Here is an 18,260-nt window from a genome sequence, read left to right on the forward strand (position 1 = left end):
AAACTTGAAGCAACAATTTCATCATAAATAATCCTACAGGATGGACATTCAGCATCAATTTGCAGTGCTGTGGGTCACGTGATATGAGCATGGGAGCAGCTGCCTTTATGCGAGCTCTCGCTCTGTTCATCTTTTAATCCGTCTTTTCATCCGAGTACACATTTCGTATTTGTCTTTACTTGGGTTACAGTGGCTTGTGCTGTGCCCCAGCAAGTGTTTGGTAGGTGTCTTTGTGAGAAAAAGCCGAGATAAAATGTTAAAATCCTCATTAATTTGTGGCGGCTGGGGTGGGACCCTGCTTGCTGTGGCATTGTTGCTCGAGTGGGCTTTCGCCTTGGCAGCGCTGTGTGTATCGGATGTTGGTTGCCAACAGAGATTGTGCCTTGCTGAAAATCTCAGGTCTGCAGTGCAGGTCGTCAGGGCTCACTTCCAAGATTCGCGGAGTACCTTAATGGAGGCGCACAAGGAGATTCTTATATTTTAGAGAGGTATTTCCCTGTGGGTGTCTGCCGCCATACCGTCGAGTTCCCGTTGCATGGCTTGTCATCCACCCTGAAGGGTTTGGGAAAAGGAGATCAAGTGGGTTTACCCATGGGCCCAGCCCCTGGCGAGAGGTGGGGAACAGTTTCCGAGTGAGTTTGAGGATTGGCTGCCATGGTTCAGTGATCTTGATCTGGAGGCTGGGTGTATCAGTTTTGATGGAGCACAACGTATCCTGTCTTCGAGACCAGGGGTCTGTCTGGCCCACTGATCACTGGTCCTGATGCTCATCGTGAGGGGTTGGAGGTGGCCAAACTAGTTGAGCCACTCCCCTGGCCAGCGTCCAGTGTAGACCACCTTGGTGAGAAGGCGTGGTTGAAGGAATGATGTCTTGTGCTTCGTCGGAATCCTCAAGAGATCCTGAAAAGTGTTTGTTGATCCTGCTTTGTCCTTGTCTTTTGCTTTTTTCTTGCTACCTGGAATATGTCTTTAACCTGAGGACTGCCCTGCAGCTGGATGTTCTTCGTTATCACCCCCTTCTCATTGGAAAGGATGATGAGCGGAGTCGGAATGGGGACAGGAGTGGAGGCTGAGGTTGGTAGGATTAGATCGTCCTCACTGTGATTGATGATAGTTCCCCCAGTTGGAGCTAATCCGTTTCAGATTTTTCTTTTTTCTTTAGATTTGAATTTAAGCTTGTCTGTTATTAGTGCAGGTTGAAGTAGGATTGGGGATGAGAGTGACCCTGGATATCCTTTATAAGATGGTGGTTACCGTGAGTTGGTTGGCCTTCCCCTCCTTGAGGGTTTCTTGTTTGTTCCTTTTTTCAGCTGTGAGCGCATTGTGCGTCTCTTAATGCGGGTCTGGCTCGGTGGAGTGAGTGGCGGTTCTCGGGTGGCTGGGGAGGAACATCCTATTAGTGGTGTCTGGACAGTTCGTCTTCGCCTGTACTGGGATCTCCTTCTGGCTAGGTTTAGAATGATTATCCTTTTCCTCCTTGTGTGTGAGTAGGGGTGGTGCATTGCCCTGGGTGGAGTTTGGTGGGTGCAGACTCGGCGTGGTATGGGTTTTGGGGTCATGCGGAAGGTCCTGGGGACATAATTTCCGGAGTTTTACTTTTGGATGGTGCTGGGTTAGGGCAGGTCAGGTGCTGCGGCTGGTATCATGTTGCCCAGGGATCGGACGTGCCCCCTTCTGAGGGCGCCTATGAGGGGGGATGAAGAAGACCTGGTGAGGCTGAGTTTGGTCCCCGGTTGCAGGCAGTTTTGGGGATGGGATGAAAGCTGTACTTAGCAGATATCCTGTTTGTTTCTCTCCCTAAGGTAGGTGTGGTTCATCCCTTATTAATTGGTGGCTGGCTCTCCGCCTTGGTGGTGTGTCTCGGAAAGCTGCATGAGAAGTTGGGGGTGTCGGTTGGATACTGATTTCCATGTTCCATTCCCCCCCCTCCCTGCATTTTTTGCGTATAATATTGTTTTATAGCTTTGTGTCAATTTCTAAAATGTAAAATCTGAATAAATATACTTTAAAAAAAACTATGCAGTGCTGCATACTGACTAGAGTATGTAACATCACCCAGAGCCAGCAAGAGGAGGAGACCCATAAATTAAATGAAGCCCCAAGTAATGAATGAAACAGGACCATAATCATATTTAGACAAGTTAGAAAAGTGCATGTATTCCTGGTAGCTATAATAAGTATATGCCTGTGTTTGTGGATATTGGGAAAAGTCTGATCATTATACATTGGAGGCAGAATGCACAATTTGGGAAGCTGAATTATGCAGGATGATGTGTTATGGGGATAGGTTGGGGTGGCACGGTGGCACAGTAGTTAGCAGTGCTGCCTCACACCTCCAGGGTCCCAGATTCAATTCCGGCCTCGGGTGACTGTCTGTGTGGTGTTTGCACTTTCTCCCCCTGTCTGCATGGGTTTCCTCCGGATGCTCTGGTTTCCTCCCACAGTTCAAGGATGTGCAGGTTAGGTGGATTGGCCATGCTAAATTGCCCCGTACTGTCCAAAAGGTTAGGTGGGGTTACTGGGATAGGGTGGAGGCATGGGCTTAAGTAGGGTGCTCTTTCCAACGGCTGGTGCAGATTTGATGGGCCGAATGGCCTCCTTCTGCACTGTAAATTCTATGATTCCAAGCGGTGATAAAACATTTTTCTGAATTTTAACAACTCCTGAATAAATTAAGTGCACAGTGGCACTGCTTAAATGCGCTCTTGTTTTTAGTATTGCAGCTGCAAAACTTTCAATTACTCTATTCAAATGGAAAATGTTTAATCCTTTTGGCATTACAATAGTTACCTGGCATTTTCGTAATGTTTAACGGCGATTAATGTGTCTTCAATTGTTTTGTTCACCAATGTATTCACACTGGAAATGAAAAAATTAATTGCTCCAAGAAGTGTCTCCCCATTTTTACACAGCAATTTCTGGGTTTCAGCATTGTATCCAAATTCTTCCTGAAATATAAAGAGAATTAAATTGAAATATGAAGGTTTTATGCAGTGCCTAAAGAGCGTGAATCAATAAATACAATTAGTCAGTGTTGTGTCATATTAGAGCATTAGCACAATACACTGAAGAATGCAAGATACAGATAATAATGATTACATATTTGTACATTTCTATGATTGAGGCCACTGAATCATAAAGCTTTTGTTTAAATTGAGGGGCGGGGACAGAGTTCCCGGCTGGAATGAAACAACGGACTACAATTTAGTTGATGTTAAGTTGGAAGAAGTTTGGTTTAACCCATGAATTGATATCTGACAAGTAGGCAGCCATGCTGCTATGGGAAGAACAGAGCAATACGGCTGAATGTTCTAACCATACGTAGGGGTTCTGAGCCCTGGCTATTTATTGATATTGTTTTCCTACATTACAATACATATCAAAAAACACTTCATTGTCTGTCCCAAGATTCTTTTCAAATTCGTTTATGGGCTAAACAAGATTACAGTTAAGCAGAGGAAACATCTAGTTATCCATTGCGGAAGACAAGAAAGCATAGTCCAATTGAGGAACTCCAGCAGTGAAATCATGGGACTGAGTTGACTGGTCTCCAACAACCACAACTATCTTTGCACTAGGTATGATTTCAACTAAAGAAGAGTTCCCCCCCTGATTTCCACTGACAATAAAGGATTTCCTTTATGCCATACTCAGTCAAATGCTGCCTTAATGAGAAGGACACGCTTTCTCACCTCTGGAGTTCAGCTCTTTTGTTCATGTTTGGACCAAGGCTGTAATAAAACCTGGCCCTGAGCAATCCTGGCAGAATCCAAACTGAGCATTAGAGAGCAGTTTTTACTAATAGAACCTTGAATTATTTTGATGATGATGGAGGGCAGACTATTGAGGATGGCAATTGGTCAACCAGATTTGTCCTGCTTTTGTGGACAGGACTACCTGGGCAATTTTCCACATTGTCGGGTAAATCCCAGTGTTGTCGCTGGACCAAAACAGCGTGATTAGCGAACAGGCTAGTTCTTGTCCACAGGTCTTCAGTACCACAGCCGTATGTTGCAGAACCAACAGTCATTGTTGCATCCAGTAGTTTCAGCTGTTTTGTGATGTGGTATGGACAAAACAAATTGTCTGAAGACTGGCAACAGTGATGCAAGGGACCACAGGAGAAGACAGGGATTAATAATGCACATCTGGCTGAAGATGGTTGCAAATGCTTCAACCATATCTTTTCACACTGATGTGCTGGACTCTGCCATCAATGAAAGTGGGGATATTTTTGAAGCCTACTCCTTCAGTTAGTTGGTTAATTGTCCATCACCATTTCTGATTGGATGGGGTCCACAGCTTTGATCTGATCTGTTGGTTGTGGGATCATTTAGTGCTGTTTATAGTGTAGTACTTCTGCTGTTTAGATTGCATATAGTCCTGTGTTGTAACTTCACCAGGTTGGCATCTTATTTTTTGGCTGTCCTGGTGCTACTGCTGGCATGCCTTTCTACACTCCACATGGAACCAGAGTTAGAAGTGGCTTGATGATAATGGTAGAGTGGGGATATGCTGGTTGTGAAAGAAGCTATCATTTATCACGTCTTTCATCCGTTTTGCTAATAATAGACAGCATGTGGAAATAAGGAGGGATCCAGGAATGGAGCAGGCAAGAAGCTACTGGTTTGATTAGGACAAGAAAGAGTTGAAGTGGACTTCCTGTGGGCCATGAGTCAGAAGTCAAAGATAAGGTAGTTCCTGCCAGGGTGGGGCTTGGGGTGCAGATCTGTGGAGATTTAGACATCTGAGGGAGAAGGAGTTCTAATACCCACCCAAATGTTTTTATAAAATTGCACTGGGAATCCGTCCAGGAGTCAATGCACCTCATAATTTCCTCCAACCGGAGCGGATCGTCCAGCCCCTGCTCTTTCTCCCTCTCCACCACCGTGAAGTACAAATCATCCAAAAATGGTATCATGTCAGAGCCATCCTCCAGGGGTGAATGTAACTTGAAAAGGTTATCGTTGAGAGGAAGAGTTCAAACGATGAAAATAACGGTCCTTCCAAAATTCTCACTTATATTTTAGAGTCTCCCAATTTTTAACCTAAATCTTTTGTTGTGAAGATTATTTTTTTTTAAAAATGTACTATGTCCAAACTTATACAAAAGGTTACAAAACATGAACAATTAGGGGAACAAACTCCCCAACACAACAATGCAGTTTGTACAAATGTTTCCCCCCCCCCCCCCCCCCGACGAACAGCTCCTAAAACACGGCCACGGACATCCTCCACCTTTCCTTGAAGTCTCCACTGAACCCCATAATTCCAGCCGAAGAAAGTAATTTAAGTCACCCAGTCAGGCCGCTAGCCTGGTGGCATTACTGACCGACACGCCAACAGAATTATTCGCTGGGCAGTCAGACAGGCGAAGGCTACAACTTTGGCCTTCCTCCCCTCCATCAGCTCTGGTCTCTCCGATATCCCAAATATCGCCACCAAGGGGTCCAACTCAACCTCCTCCCCCACTATCCTTGTTAGCTCTGCGAACACGCCCGCCCAAAATCTCTCACCTTTTTGCAGCCCCAGAACATATGAGCGTGACAGCAGGCACCCCTGCCCTGTTCCCCTGTGCAGTTCAAAATTCCGTGAACCCATGTCATTGGCGAGTGTGCGGACCATCGGTGCCACGTACAGAGAGGTGCACCAATGCCACAAACTTTGGCCCAAACCCGAACCTTCCCAGGACCTCAAACAGGTACCGCCACTCCAACCGGTCAAATCCCTTCTCCGCATCCATGGACACCACTACCACCGGTGCCTGGGCTCTCGATGGGGTCATGTTTACTTTTAATAGCCGCCTTATATTACCAGAAAGCTGCCTGCACTTTACGAAACCTGTTTGGTCCTCCACAACCACCCCCGGGACACAACCTTCTATCCTTCCCGCACCAACTTAGCCAGCACTTTCACATCCGTATTTAACAGCGATATGGGCCTATATGACCCACATTCCAACAGGTCCTTTCCCTTTTTTGGTATCAATGTGATTGTTGCCTGCGTCATTGTCTCTGGCAACTCCCCCTTCCCCAATGCCTCATTAAACGCTCCCAAGAGATGTGGTGCCAGGTATGTTGCGAACTCCTTATAGAATTCCTTGGGTAACCATCGGGCCTCGGAGCTTGCCCTAATTTCATAGCCCTCATACTGTCCAATACCTCCCTCAGCCCCAAGGACTCCTCTAGCGCCTGCCTCTTCTCTTCCTCCAACTCCAGTTTGTCCAAGAACAGTCCAAGATCCCCTCTTCACCCCCCGGGTCCACCCTGTACAGTTCCTTGTAGTAATTCCTCAACACCTCATTTATCTTCCCCGTCTCCGACACCACATCCCCTGCCCCAGTCCGTATCTTCAATATTTCCCTGGACGCAGCCTGCCTCCGTAAGTGATGCGCTAACATTCGACTCGCCTTCTCCCTGTATTTGCACTGCACCCCTCTTGCCCTATGTAGCTGTCCTACCGCCCTTCCAGTCATCAACCTATCAAATTGTCCCAGTCATCTTTTCCTCCTCGTCAATCCCTCTGTGGTGGACACCCTCGAGTACTCCCCATTTACCTCAATTATCTTGTTCAGTGGCCGTTCATATTTCTCCTTCCTTTCCCTATCCACATGTGCCTTGAACGAGATAATCTCCCCTCGGACCAGCACTTTTGGTGCTTCCCAATATATGGCTGCTGATACCTCCCCGTTTTGGTTCAATTCTACAAAATCTTTAATCACAGCCCGCACTTTGTCACAAAACTCTCTATCTGCCAGCAACCGTGAATTGAGTCTCCGCCCTGGCCTCTGCGCCCATCCCCTCTAAGCCGAAACTCCAGCCAATGGGGCACATGGTCCGATATTACTATCCCTGCGTATTCTACCCCCTCCACCCCAACCAAAATCTCCTGGTTCACCACAAAAAAGTTGATTCTTGAATATACCCTATACACATGTGAGAAAAAGGAATACTCCCTTCCCACTGGTTTTTTGAAGTGCCACGGGTCCACCATACCCATTTTTTCCATAAACCCGCCCAGTTCCTTTGCCATTCGTATTCCACCGATTGACCTGGGACTCGACCTATCCACCCTCTGCTCGAGGACACAATTAAATCTCCTCCCATCAACTGGTGTGTGGCCAGATCGGGATTGCTGTCAGCAACCGCCTCATAAAACCTACACTGTCCCAATTCGGTGCATATACATTCACCAGGAGCACCGGCGTCCCTTCTAATACCCCACTCACAATCACATATCTCCCACCCGGATCCCTCACTTCCTTCGCACTCACAAACACCGTTTCCTTGCTCATCACAATTGCCACTTCCCACAACTTTGAATCAAGCCCAGAGTGGAAAACCTGACCCACCCATCCCTTCCTTAGCCTAACCTGGTCCTTTACGCGGAGGTGTGACTCCTTCAGAAAGACCACCTCTGCTTTTAAACTCTTTAGGTGCACAAAGACCCGAGATCTTTTCACCGGTCCATTGAACCCTCGCATGTTCCAAGTCCTCCCATGTCTCCCCCCACCCCCTCACAGCCACCTCTCTGGGCCTTTTCCCCCACCTCACTTACGGTCACCAGCATCACCTGCCAGCGTGGCAACTCCTGCCCAAAGACTCCACCTACTGACACCCCGTCGCTCCCCCATCCTCACCTCTGTATTCTGTGAAGGCGGCTCCTTGCTGATAGCACCCTCCCCCATCCAAACAAAGACTCATCTCAAACAACAGGTCACCTCCCCAAAAGACAAACAAAAAGAAAAAACACAGCCGAGGTAACAGGAGGATGGGGACAGCCGTCCCCTTACAAACTTTTCACCCCTGCTACCCTGTCGAATCAACAGAAAAATGAAAATAAAACCTCCGCATCAGAGGAAAAGAAACCATCACTCTACTCGTGTTCTCAATTACTTCATGTTCGAGGGTATTGGTGATGGCTCCTATTCTATTCTCACCAGCCAGATACTCTATGAGTCCAGTGGTAATAGCCTCCTTAAAAGTATGGAACCAGTTTAGGCAACATTTTAAGATGGAGTCGATGTCATTAAGGATGCCAATATGTGGGAACAACAGAATTATCCCAGTGGGATGGACTTATATAAGGTCTGGGAACGGGGGAGGGTAGAGTTTAGGGATTTATTTGTGAAGGGTAGGTTTGCGACTCTCGAGGAACTGGTGGAAAAGTTTCAACTTCCGGGGGGGGGGGGGGGGGGGGGGAGGAGGAGGAGGAATGGGTTCAGGTATCTACAGGTGAGGAACTTTGTTCGGAAGAAGCTTTCTACCTTTCCCTGGTTGCCTGATAGATAAGGTAGTGTCTTTGGATGAGATAGGGAATGGGAAGATCTCTGATATTTATGGGCAGCTGAGAGAAGCAGAGAGCTTCACTGGAAGAAATAGAGAAAATGGGAGGAAGAGTTGGACTATGCATTGGGGAGGGGGGGGGGGTGTATGGAGTGAGGCCCTACACAGGATAAACTCTACCTCATGTGTGAGGATGAGCCTAATCCAATTTAAAGAACGCACATGACTAAAACACGCATGGAGGTGAAAGACAGATGTGAGCATTGTTCAAGGGGACCGACGAACCACTCGCACATGTTTTGGTCGTGCCCTAAATTAGGGAAGTTCTGGGAGTCCTTTATCGAGACTACGTCAGAGATTTTGGGGGGTAAAGGTGGCACTGTGCCCATGGGGGCAATATTTGGGGTTTTAGATTAACCGGAGTTGCAGGAGAGGAAAAGGGCTGACGTACTGGTCTGATAGCCCAGAGGAGGATTTTACTAGGGTGGCAGGCACCGAAGCCACCGAGGGTAAAGACTTGGGTGGAGGATCTATTGGAGTTTTTGCAACTGGAGAAAATTAAGTACGTCATTAAGGGGGAGGAGGGGTTCTATTCGAGGTGGAGACTGTTTTTCTCCTTCTTTAAGAATTGGTAGTCATCTGCAAATTGCGGGGTTTGGGGGGGGGGGGGGGGGGGGGGAGAATAGATCGGTTGCTTGTTGATTATAAAAATTGCATAAGGTTGTGTGATTGTCGTGTACATTGTAAAATGGAAAGTGTCCTGAATAAAAATATTCTTAAAAAAGAGTTGAAGCATGAGAGGGACCTTGAAAGAGAGGCGACGGAACGGCACACAATAATAATAATCTGTATTACTGTCACAAGAAGGCTTACATTACACTGAAATGAAGTTACTGTGAAAAGCCCCTACTGCCACACTCCGGCGCCTGTTCGGGTACACAGAGGAAGAATTCAGAATGTTCAATTCACCTAACAAGCATGTCTTTAATGGATGAGCATATCAAAAGCTGCGAGAATAAATAAAAGAAAGTTAAAGTGTTTAGGATATAGTCACGAAGGATATTGGTGATTTTGACCAGAGCTTTCTTGGAGCTGCAGTCAGGATGGAAAACAAACTCCAAGTCTTTTGAACAGTGGTTGGAGACATCCTCTATTGCAGCTGGATTGCAACATGTTCATTGATCGTAGAGAGGAAAATGGAATTGGAGATGGTGAAATAATTTGAGAGATGTCGATGTTCATGATGGATTTATCTTATAGACGGGAACGAAGACAGCAGTTCCAACAAGACATTAGGAAGAAGATTCATTAAGTCGGACAACATCGGGTGAGGAAAGCTGCTAAGCAGCCGACAGTTAGATTTAGATTGGGTTGGGGGAGGTGGGGGAAGCAGTGGCAGGAAATGACCAAGAGTTGGCTGTCATACAGAAGTCTGATGAGGGCTAGGAAGGAAGGATAAGAGCTACAGAATGTGGCAGGATTAAGCCAGGAGCAAAGGTGGAGGAAGCAGTTTAGCTTAACTTCAGTTCTGGAGATGAAGGCATGTATGAGCTTACCAACTCCCTTGATTAATGTACAAGTATTGAACAAAGACATCAGTCAACACATCTGAGTACAAGTTGGTCAGCATCCAACTAATGTATCGAGTTCAAAGTCTGGCTGTATGACAAGTCTCTTTGAGAAAGACTTAAGGGGAAGTTGTTACTTCAAAATGACATCAATCCAAAGACCTAAATGTCACCTGGACTGAGACCAAACAAATGATATTTCACAACTTCATTCCATTCAACCAAATACTATATCATTGGTTCAAAATCTTTAGCATTGGCTCACATCCATGGTTTAAAGGTGACATGCAACATTGGTCAAAAGATTGGCAAATGTCTTTCAATGTAGATAAACGTGTGGTTAAACATCCAGATGTGTACAATTAGGGAAAGGATACTGCATGGGTGGCTGGAGGATAAAGCTGATAAGAACAGAGAAAATTGGGAGTGGTCACTCATTGGCTATTAACGATATGACATTGAACAAAATGGAGTCTTGGTTGTAGCCTCCATCTGGATTGTTCTGTATAAACCTGGGGCCAGATTAATGATTAAGGCTTTGGTAAGACCACTAATGTACTATGTTCATATATAACCCGTTGAAAAGAATATTTCGGCTCTTGAGATGGTAGAAATAAAGAGTTGGAATAAAGGGGCGTGTATGTATGAGCCGTAAGGTCTTTTTTCATCTTCTCAAAACACAGAAACATATCAATAGATTTTGGTGGGGAACCGAAGGAGAAGGGGCAACTAAACCAATTAGTAAATTAATCTCTACTCCAATGCCCAATATAAAAAACCTCATCAGAGGCAGAACTCCAAACTCAATTCTAATCTGCTCAATTTTCTCCAAGAAAAGAGAGGCAAATCTCTTTCTAACATCCTGCTGAAGCTGACTATTCCCTTCTCTTGTGGAGAATGGAATCCCATGCCTTTGCAATAAATAAGGTGGTGCAATTCAGCATATTTACTGAACAGTTGTCCACAAGTATAATGTCAGTGATAAATTATATCCAATTAGTTGGATCAAAATGATCAGGCACACCACAGCTAACCATCCCCATCAGAGGCCACTATTGGTCTGAATCATACAGCCAAGCAAGTTCTCTGATGTTTTTCCAGGATACAAAAGCAAAATACTGCAGATGCTGAAATCTGAAATAAAAACAGAAATGCTGAAAATACTCAGCAGGGCTAAAAGAATCTATGGAGAGAGAAACATGTTTCATGTCAGTGACATGTTACACATTTATCTTTCCACTAATGCTGAGTAACCTGCTGAGTATTTCCAGCACATTTTGTGCTTCTTCTCTGAATTTCAGTAAGCACTGCCCACATTCGTGGCCAGCAGCAATTCATAATGGGCACTATTTTCTCACCGTATTGCGCCGGCACCTTTTCCATTGTGCTGGGAGCATCGCGGGGGAGGGCCAAAACAGGCTTTGTGCCAGGCACAAAACAGTACGCGAGTCACACCTGACCCGCGACCCGGCACGATCTGGATAACACCCTCACTGAGCTTGACCCAGGTAATGGTATTTAAGTGATCCTCTCGGCTCATTTAATTATGCGCCTCTGGGCTGAGGCCGCATTCTCCCGGGAGACACCGGTGAGACCTCACCCGTCCACCGATTAGTACTGATCTCCACAAGCGAAGACCAGGAATGAGGCCATTCTGGGGGTCTCGGAGGCTGTTGGAGCCCTCCGGTGGTTGAGGGCAGTGCCATGGCATTCCACCTGGTACCCAGACTATGCCAACGAGGCACTGCCAAGATGTCATGTTGGCACTGTAAGGGTTAGGGCCTGACGAAGGCTATGCCCATGAAAGGGGGGGGAAATGAAGGGTGGGGGGAATGAATGAAGGGTGGGGGGAGAGGTGAATGAAGGGTGGGGGGAAGAGGTGAATGAAGGGTGGGGGGAGAGGTGAATGAAGGGTGGGGGAGAGGTGAATGAAGGGTGGGGGGAGAGGTGAATGAAGGGTGGGGGGAGAGGTGAATGAAGGGTGGGGGGAGAGGTGAATGAAGGGTGGGGGGAAAAGAAGGGTGGGGGGAAAAGAAGGGTGGGGGGAAATGAAGGGTGGGGGGCATGAAGGGTGGGGGGCATGAAGGGTGGGGGGCATGAAGGGTGGGGGGCATGAAGGGTGGGGGGCATGAAGGGTGGGGGGCATGAAGGGTGGGGGGCATGAAGGGTGGGGGGCATGAAGGCTGGGGGGTACGAAGGCTGGGGGGTACGAAGGCTGGGGGGTACGAAGGCTGGGGGGTACGAAGGCTGGGGGGTACGAAGGCTGGGGGGGTACGAAGGCTGGGGGGGTACGAAGGCTGGGGGGTACGAAGGCTGGGGGGTACGAAGGCTGGGGGGTACGAAGGCTGGGGGGTACGAAGGCTGGGGGGTACGAAGGCTGGGGGGTACGAAGGCTGGGGGGTACGAAGGCTGGGGGGTACGAAGGCTGGGGGGTACGAAGGCTGGGGGGTACGAAGGCTGGGGGGTACGAAGGCTGGGGGGTACGAAGGCTGGGGGGTACGAAGGCTGGGGGGTACGAAGGCTGGGGGGTACGAAGGCTGGGGGGTACGAAGGCTGGGGGGTACGAAGGCTGGGGGGTACGAAGGCTGGGGGGTACGAAGGCTGGGGGGTACGAAGGCTGGGGGGTACGAAGGCTGGGGGGTACGAAGGCTGGGGGGTACGAAGGCTGGGGGGTACGAAGGCTGGGGGGTACGAAGGCTGGGGGGTACGAAGGCTGGGGGGTACGAAGGCTGGGGGGTACGAAGGCTGGGGGGTACGAAGGCTGGGGGGTACGAAGGCTGGGGGGTACGAAGGCTGGGGGGTACGAAGGCTGGGGGGTACGAAGGCTGGGGGGTACGAAGGCTGGGGGGTACGAAGGCTGGGGGGTACGAAGGCTGGGGGGTACGAAGGCTGGGGGGTACGAAGGCTGGGGGGTACGAAGGCTGGGGGGTACGAAGGCTGGGGGGTACGAAGGCTGGGGGGTATGAAGGCTGGGGGGTATGAAGGCTGGGGGGTATGAAGGCTGGGGGGTATGAAGGCTGGGGGGTATGAAGGCTGGGGGGTATGAAGGCTGGGGGGTATGAAGGCTGGGGGGTATGAAGGCTGGGGGGTATGAAGGCTGGGGTGTATGAAGGCTGGGGGGTATGAAGGCTGGGGGGTATGAAGGCTGGGGGGTACGAAGGCGCCCGAAAAGATGACGCCGGTTGTGCTGGACTGCGAGCGCGTCCGACCTGAACCCATAGCCCACCACCCCACTACTTCCCCCAGCCCTGGCAGAAGCCCCCCGGCCAGCGGCACGACTGTCGAAGTATGGCAGCGCTGGACACTGTCCATATGCCCCCTCTCTCCGCAGCCACCATGTCAGGCTCACGACTGTTGAGACTACACATGGCACGGGCCGTTGGGAACTCGTCCCATCGGGCACTCGGCCATCGGAGACAGAGCATTGCGGGTGGGCCCGATAATGAGATGCGGGCCCGACCTCACCACCAAATCCGCAAAAGACAGATCACGATCAGTTCTCATTATCGCTGAATGCCCTGCCACTCCCAGCAGCAGGGACCTACTTATCACAAATAAATCGATCCTAGAATATACCTGATGTAACTAGGAGAAGAAAGAAAAATCCTTCTCATCCGGGTGTAAAAATCTCCACGGGTCTGCTCCCCCCATCTGCTCCATGAAGTCTTCTGCCACATTAGAAGGCCTCACAGGCTTAGGCCTCGACTTATCCAATTGACGATCCACAACATTGATAAAGTCCCCTCCCAGGATTAACTGGGGTGAGTCGGGGATTAATGGCAGCAACCTTTTGATAAAAGTTGTGTCATCCCAGTTTGGGGCACATACATTGACCAGCACCACCGGGGCACACGGCAACAATCCACTAATCATAACATATCTCCCATTCGCATTCATCAAAACCTTAGCCACTGAGAAAGCTACCTTCTTATTAATCATGATCGCTGCCCCAGGCCCTACTGTCAAATCCAGAATGAAACACTAACCCCACTCACCCTTCCCACAATCTTAACTGATCTTTAACCCGGGGCGGACCAGTGGTTAGCACTGCTGCCTACGGCGCTGAGGACCCGGGTTTGATCCCGGCCCTGGGTCACTGTCTATACGGAGTTTGCACATTCTCCCCACGTCTGCATGGGTTTCACCCCCACAACCCAAAGATGTGCAGGTTAGGTGGATTGGCCACGCTAAATTGCCCTTTAATTGGAAAAAGAAATTGGGTACACTAAATTTATTTTAAAAAGACCTGATCTTTAACCCGCAAATGGGTCTCCTGCAACAGTATATTTAGCCTTCAAACCCCTAAGGTCTGCAAACACCCTAGATCTCTTACCCGGCCCGCTCAACCCTCTCACGCTCCATGTGACCTGCCAGATGAGGGGGTCATCTACCCCATCCACCCCTCGTACCAGGGTCAGCCATTCCCACCCTGTGAGGCAGTCCAGCAACCTCTCAAGGAGAGCCGACACCCAGCCCACCCAAGATGGACACCAAATCCCCCAACATGACCGAACAAAGAATAGTCCCTAGCCACCATCAGAAAACTAACCCATCCTTCCACTCCCACCACCAGCACAACCAACCCAGTCCAGCCAGCATCGACAAGGCAACCAAAGATTTCTCCCACCCCCACAACACGAAAACAAAACCTCGAAGCCCATATTTAAAAGCCCCCCACCACCGAATGAGCTGCAGCAATCCCCAACCCTTTGCTCCCATTAGCCAACTTAGCCAGTGGGGTGGCCCCCACACACCGTTCCATTCACCAAAATTCCCAATACCAACCAGCAGCCCGCCCAAAACCAGCTGTGTTATCTCCAAATGAGAGAGAGAAAAAAAATATAGAAAGAAACATGAACAATAATCAACCCCCATAATTATATTAACCATTAAGAAAAACCATCCAGTAAACACCCCATCAAAAACAGAATCACCCATCCGCCCCCTTACAAACATCACCCAACCAATACAAAAAATACATTTATCTCAACCTCAGTCCATTTCTCTCCACGTCCATTTCAGCCTCCTTTGGAGTCTCAAAGTAATAGACTCTATTTTCATAAGTCACACAGAGGTGCGGTGGATAAACCATGCCTAATTCAAACCTTACTGTGATACAACACAGCCTTGGCCTTATTAAATACAGTAACACCTCTTGGCCAGCTCTGCTCTAACAACTTGATAAATTCTCACCGCATGGCCTTTCCATCTGCAATCACGATGATCCTTTGTCCACTGTAAAAAATCTTTCTTTGTCCTGAAAGCTGTGAAAGTGTACGATGTTCGCACGTGGTGATTCACCTATATGGGGCTTCTGCCTCAACGATCTGTGGGCATGATCCAACTGGGGAGGGGTCGTCATTTCCCCCTCCATCTTCCAAAACAACTGCAACATGAACTTTATCGGGCTTGGCCTCCAGACCCTCCAGCAACCTCACGTTTTGTCTACGAAAGCGATTTTTGTTCACCTTGGCCCTTAATATTTTGTTGTCGGCCACCACCCGTCCCATCTCCCCTTCCAGGGTGGTGATCTGATCACTTTGCCTAGAGCCTACCCGACCTCTTTCAGCTCCACAAACTGCATCGTCACCACCTTTTCCACCTTAGCCAAAGCCTCTTGAATCAAAGACATTGCCGCCTCAATCGTTTTCTCATAGTCCCCCAAGACCCCCCTCGGCGTACTTTCTATAGCTCCATGTCTAACATCTCAACAGTCAGTGGAGTGGACCCTGATACCGCAGCAGCCTCTGCCATTTTTGTTACAGCCAAGACTCTCGAAGTTTTCAAATTAGACGCTAGTTCTTTCTTTTTCTGCTGCCTGGTCCGGTATCTTTTGGGCATCCCTTGACGTGGGGTACTTAATCCTCAATAACAACAAACTCGACCCCAAATTATCTACAAAAAAACAGGCAAAAAGGGCTTTAATAAGGTTCTGTGGCAGGAGCCACCTCATGTGCAACTTCTCCCCTACATTTTGTCACCGGAAGTCATTACCAGCCATAGCAGGATTTGCACCTGTGGCAAGCGGGCCCTGAAAACTTCGCCCAGTGTTTATGCATGAGTGATAGTAAACGTTAGATCATGATAACTAGCCCATTATTCTTATTGTTAATTATATAAATGTTCATGCAAACCATACCAAATGAGAAACAGTTGCAAAATCCCAACCACAAGATCCTATCTGAACATCAATTTAGTCTCAGACCAAGTCTCTCCTTAAAATCTCCTGATGGTAAACAACAGATGCATGTCTGGTGTATAAAGGGGCTGTTTTCATATGTGAGCCTGGAAAACAGACGTTGGAAGGCCAGTTCAGTCAAATGACATTGTAGCTGGCCCTGATCCGGTTTACAAATAACATAGCTACATACTTATAGAAAGGGTTAGATTTTCTTCTTCACAGTATGTTTTTGGCATAATTCTCTGAGTTCTACACATGTACTTCAGTGGGGACAAGATAGGAGGGTGGCCTCTACGACACTCCTCTAAGAATACACTTTAGGGGTATCACTATCGCAACTGCAGGCTGACCATCACCTTTGACTGGGAGACTGTTGGCAACAGGTAGGAGGGGAATTCACAGGTTCTGCCACTCCCATGTGCATCTACAGAGGGGCAGTTGCCAGGCAGGAGTGGAGGATGGAAATCATGGGGTTAAAAAGATATCCATTCCCATTTCTACCACAATCTCACCCAATTTCAGGTAAGAAAAATTAAGGACATGACCAATGGCCTAACCAATGTATCTTCTGATTTTATTTGTAGTGCAGGGAAAACTTGTTTAAGCGCAGAGACCCTTTAAATATTTTGTGTCGCCACACACATGCAGCAACTGAAAGGGGGCAACCTGTGCACAGCCTGCGCAGGAGCCTCCGGGTTTCTGTGCAGCAGATTAAAGGAGAATTTGACTGAACCCACAAGACCTTCCATGAAGTATAAAGGAAGTGCAGCTGGAGTAGAGTCCTGCATGCTTTGAGTTGACTGATTGTAGATGCACCTTGAAACCAACAGCTCAGAGCAAGAGTACAAGGAAATGGGCAAACTGGATTTGAAAGCTTGGAGCATGCCTGAATTTAAATAAAAGACCTCCCACAGGTAATGTAACCTCCAACTCACGTTCCAGCTTATTTTTGCTGAGATGAAATTCCTGTCACACTGCAAGTTTTGCATGCAAACTGTACACGCTATCGCTCAATAGTGTAGCTCATTAGTACCTTAATAACACCCGCAATCAAACCACTCTCTTGAGGAGCTACGTTTATATGTTAAATTAGTAAAAGTATAATCATAAAGTAGATTTAAAACATAAGCAGACTACTTACATGGAGTTCAAGAGACTTCACACTAAGTTCTCCAAAAGCATCCCCAAGTTGCCGCTGTGTCTGTACCACTTGGTAGAACTGTGTTGCCATTTGTCGAGCTAGTCGCAGGAGATTTTCATACCTTTTCTTGGTGTCTCTCAGTATTTCTATCTGTGATTCAAGCTCCAGATCCACAGTCTTTGAACCACGACCCAACCTTTCAGAAAGGACCTGTCGTGTACACTGCATCAAAAATTACAGAACAACTTGTTTTGCCAGAGAACACAAACATTTTGAATGGAGGAAGCAGGCTAAATTTTTACCAAAATACAAAAAAATTGGGGGGGGGCGGGGGGGGGATGTTAGTGAAAAGAGAATGTGTTTATTTTAAAACAAAGGGTTCAAAGTTACAGTGATTGTAGATCCAATGCCTGCTGGTTGCCAGTATTTTAACTGATTAATGAAAATAGGAGATAATTCATTACTCACCAGATAGTACATCCAAACAACATTCCTACGGATCAGTATAGCACTAATGGCATACAGGCCAAAGATTTCAAGTTAAATTCCTATGTGTGTCAAGTTAATTGATTAAAGCTGGGGCACAAGTGGCTTCAATACTGCAGGCTACCGGGAGGCAGAGAAAAAACATCTAGTGTAGCCCTTCCTGATTATCACTTTGGCAGAGTACTGAGGGGTTTGCCAGAGCATTTGAAGTATTCATGTGCAAGATTGAACATCTCCAAGAGGCAGGAAAAAATATGGTGAAAACAATATCAAAGCCATTGTCTTCAGCGCTCGCCACCACCATCGCTGCATTCAGCTGTAAAGTCTGTCAAAAGTCTATATGGAACAAAATACTATAGATGCTGGAAAGCTGAAATGTAAACTGAAAATGCTGGAATGATACAGCTGGTCTGGCAGGATCTGCCAAGGCAGAAGCAGTTAACATTTCAGGTTGTGAGCAAGCAGAGGTAGAAAAAAGGCAGGGAGTGGAGAACGGAGGAAAGAACTAAAAGTAAGGTCTGTTATAAGAGTGGGCAGCAGGAGAGATGAAATCACAAAAGAGCGATGATGCAAGGCAACAAAAGTGGACACAATGGGAC

At 47.7% G+C, this 18,260-nt stretch overlaps 1 protein-coding gene and 1 long non-coding RNA gene across 11 annotated transcripts in view; one reads left to right on the top strand and one right to left on the bottom strand.

Annotated features, from left to right (window-relative positions):
- Window positions 1-18,260, top strand: part of LOC140408608 (uncharacterized) — a 205,094-nt gene that overhangs the window by 65,827 nt on the left and 121,007 nt on the right. The window lies entirely within an intron of this gene.
- Window positions 1-18,260, bottom strand: part of arfip1 (ADP-ribosylation factor interacting protein 1 (arfaptin 1)) — a 278,354-nt gene that overhangs the window by 12,733 nt on the left and 247,361 nt on the right. For 9 of the 10 annotated variants that reach the window (XM_072496046.1, XM_072496042.1, XM_072496038.1 and 6 more), the window contains 2 exons: window positions 17,176-17,397; window positions 2,791-2,948 (listed from right to left, as the gene is read on the bottom strand). In XM_072496046.1, coding sequence (XP_072352147.1) covers window positions 2,791-2,948; window positions 17,176-17,397 — 380 coding nt within the window. The remainder of the gene's footprint in view (window positions 1-2,790; window positions 2,949-17,175; window positions 17,398-18,260) is intronic. The other variant, XM_072496047.1, reaches the window with a different exon arrangement.

Source organism: Scyliorhinus torazame, chromosome 3, assembly GCF_047496885.1.
Source record: "Scyliorhinus torazame isolate Kashiwa2021f chromosome 3, sScyTor2.1, whole genome shotgun sequence".
NCBI lineage: Eukaryota > Metazoa > Chordata > Chondrichthyes > Carcharhiniformes > Scyliorhinidae > Scyliorhinus > Scyliorhinus torazame.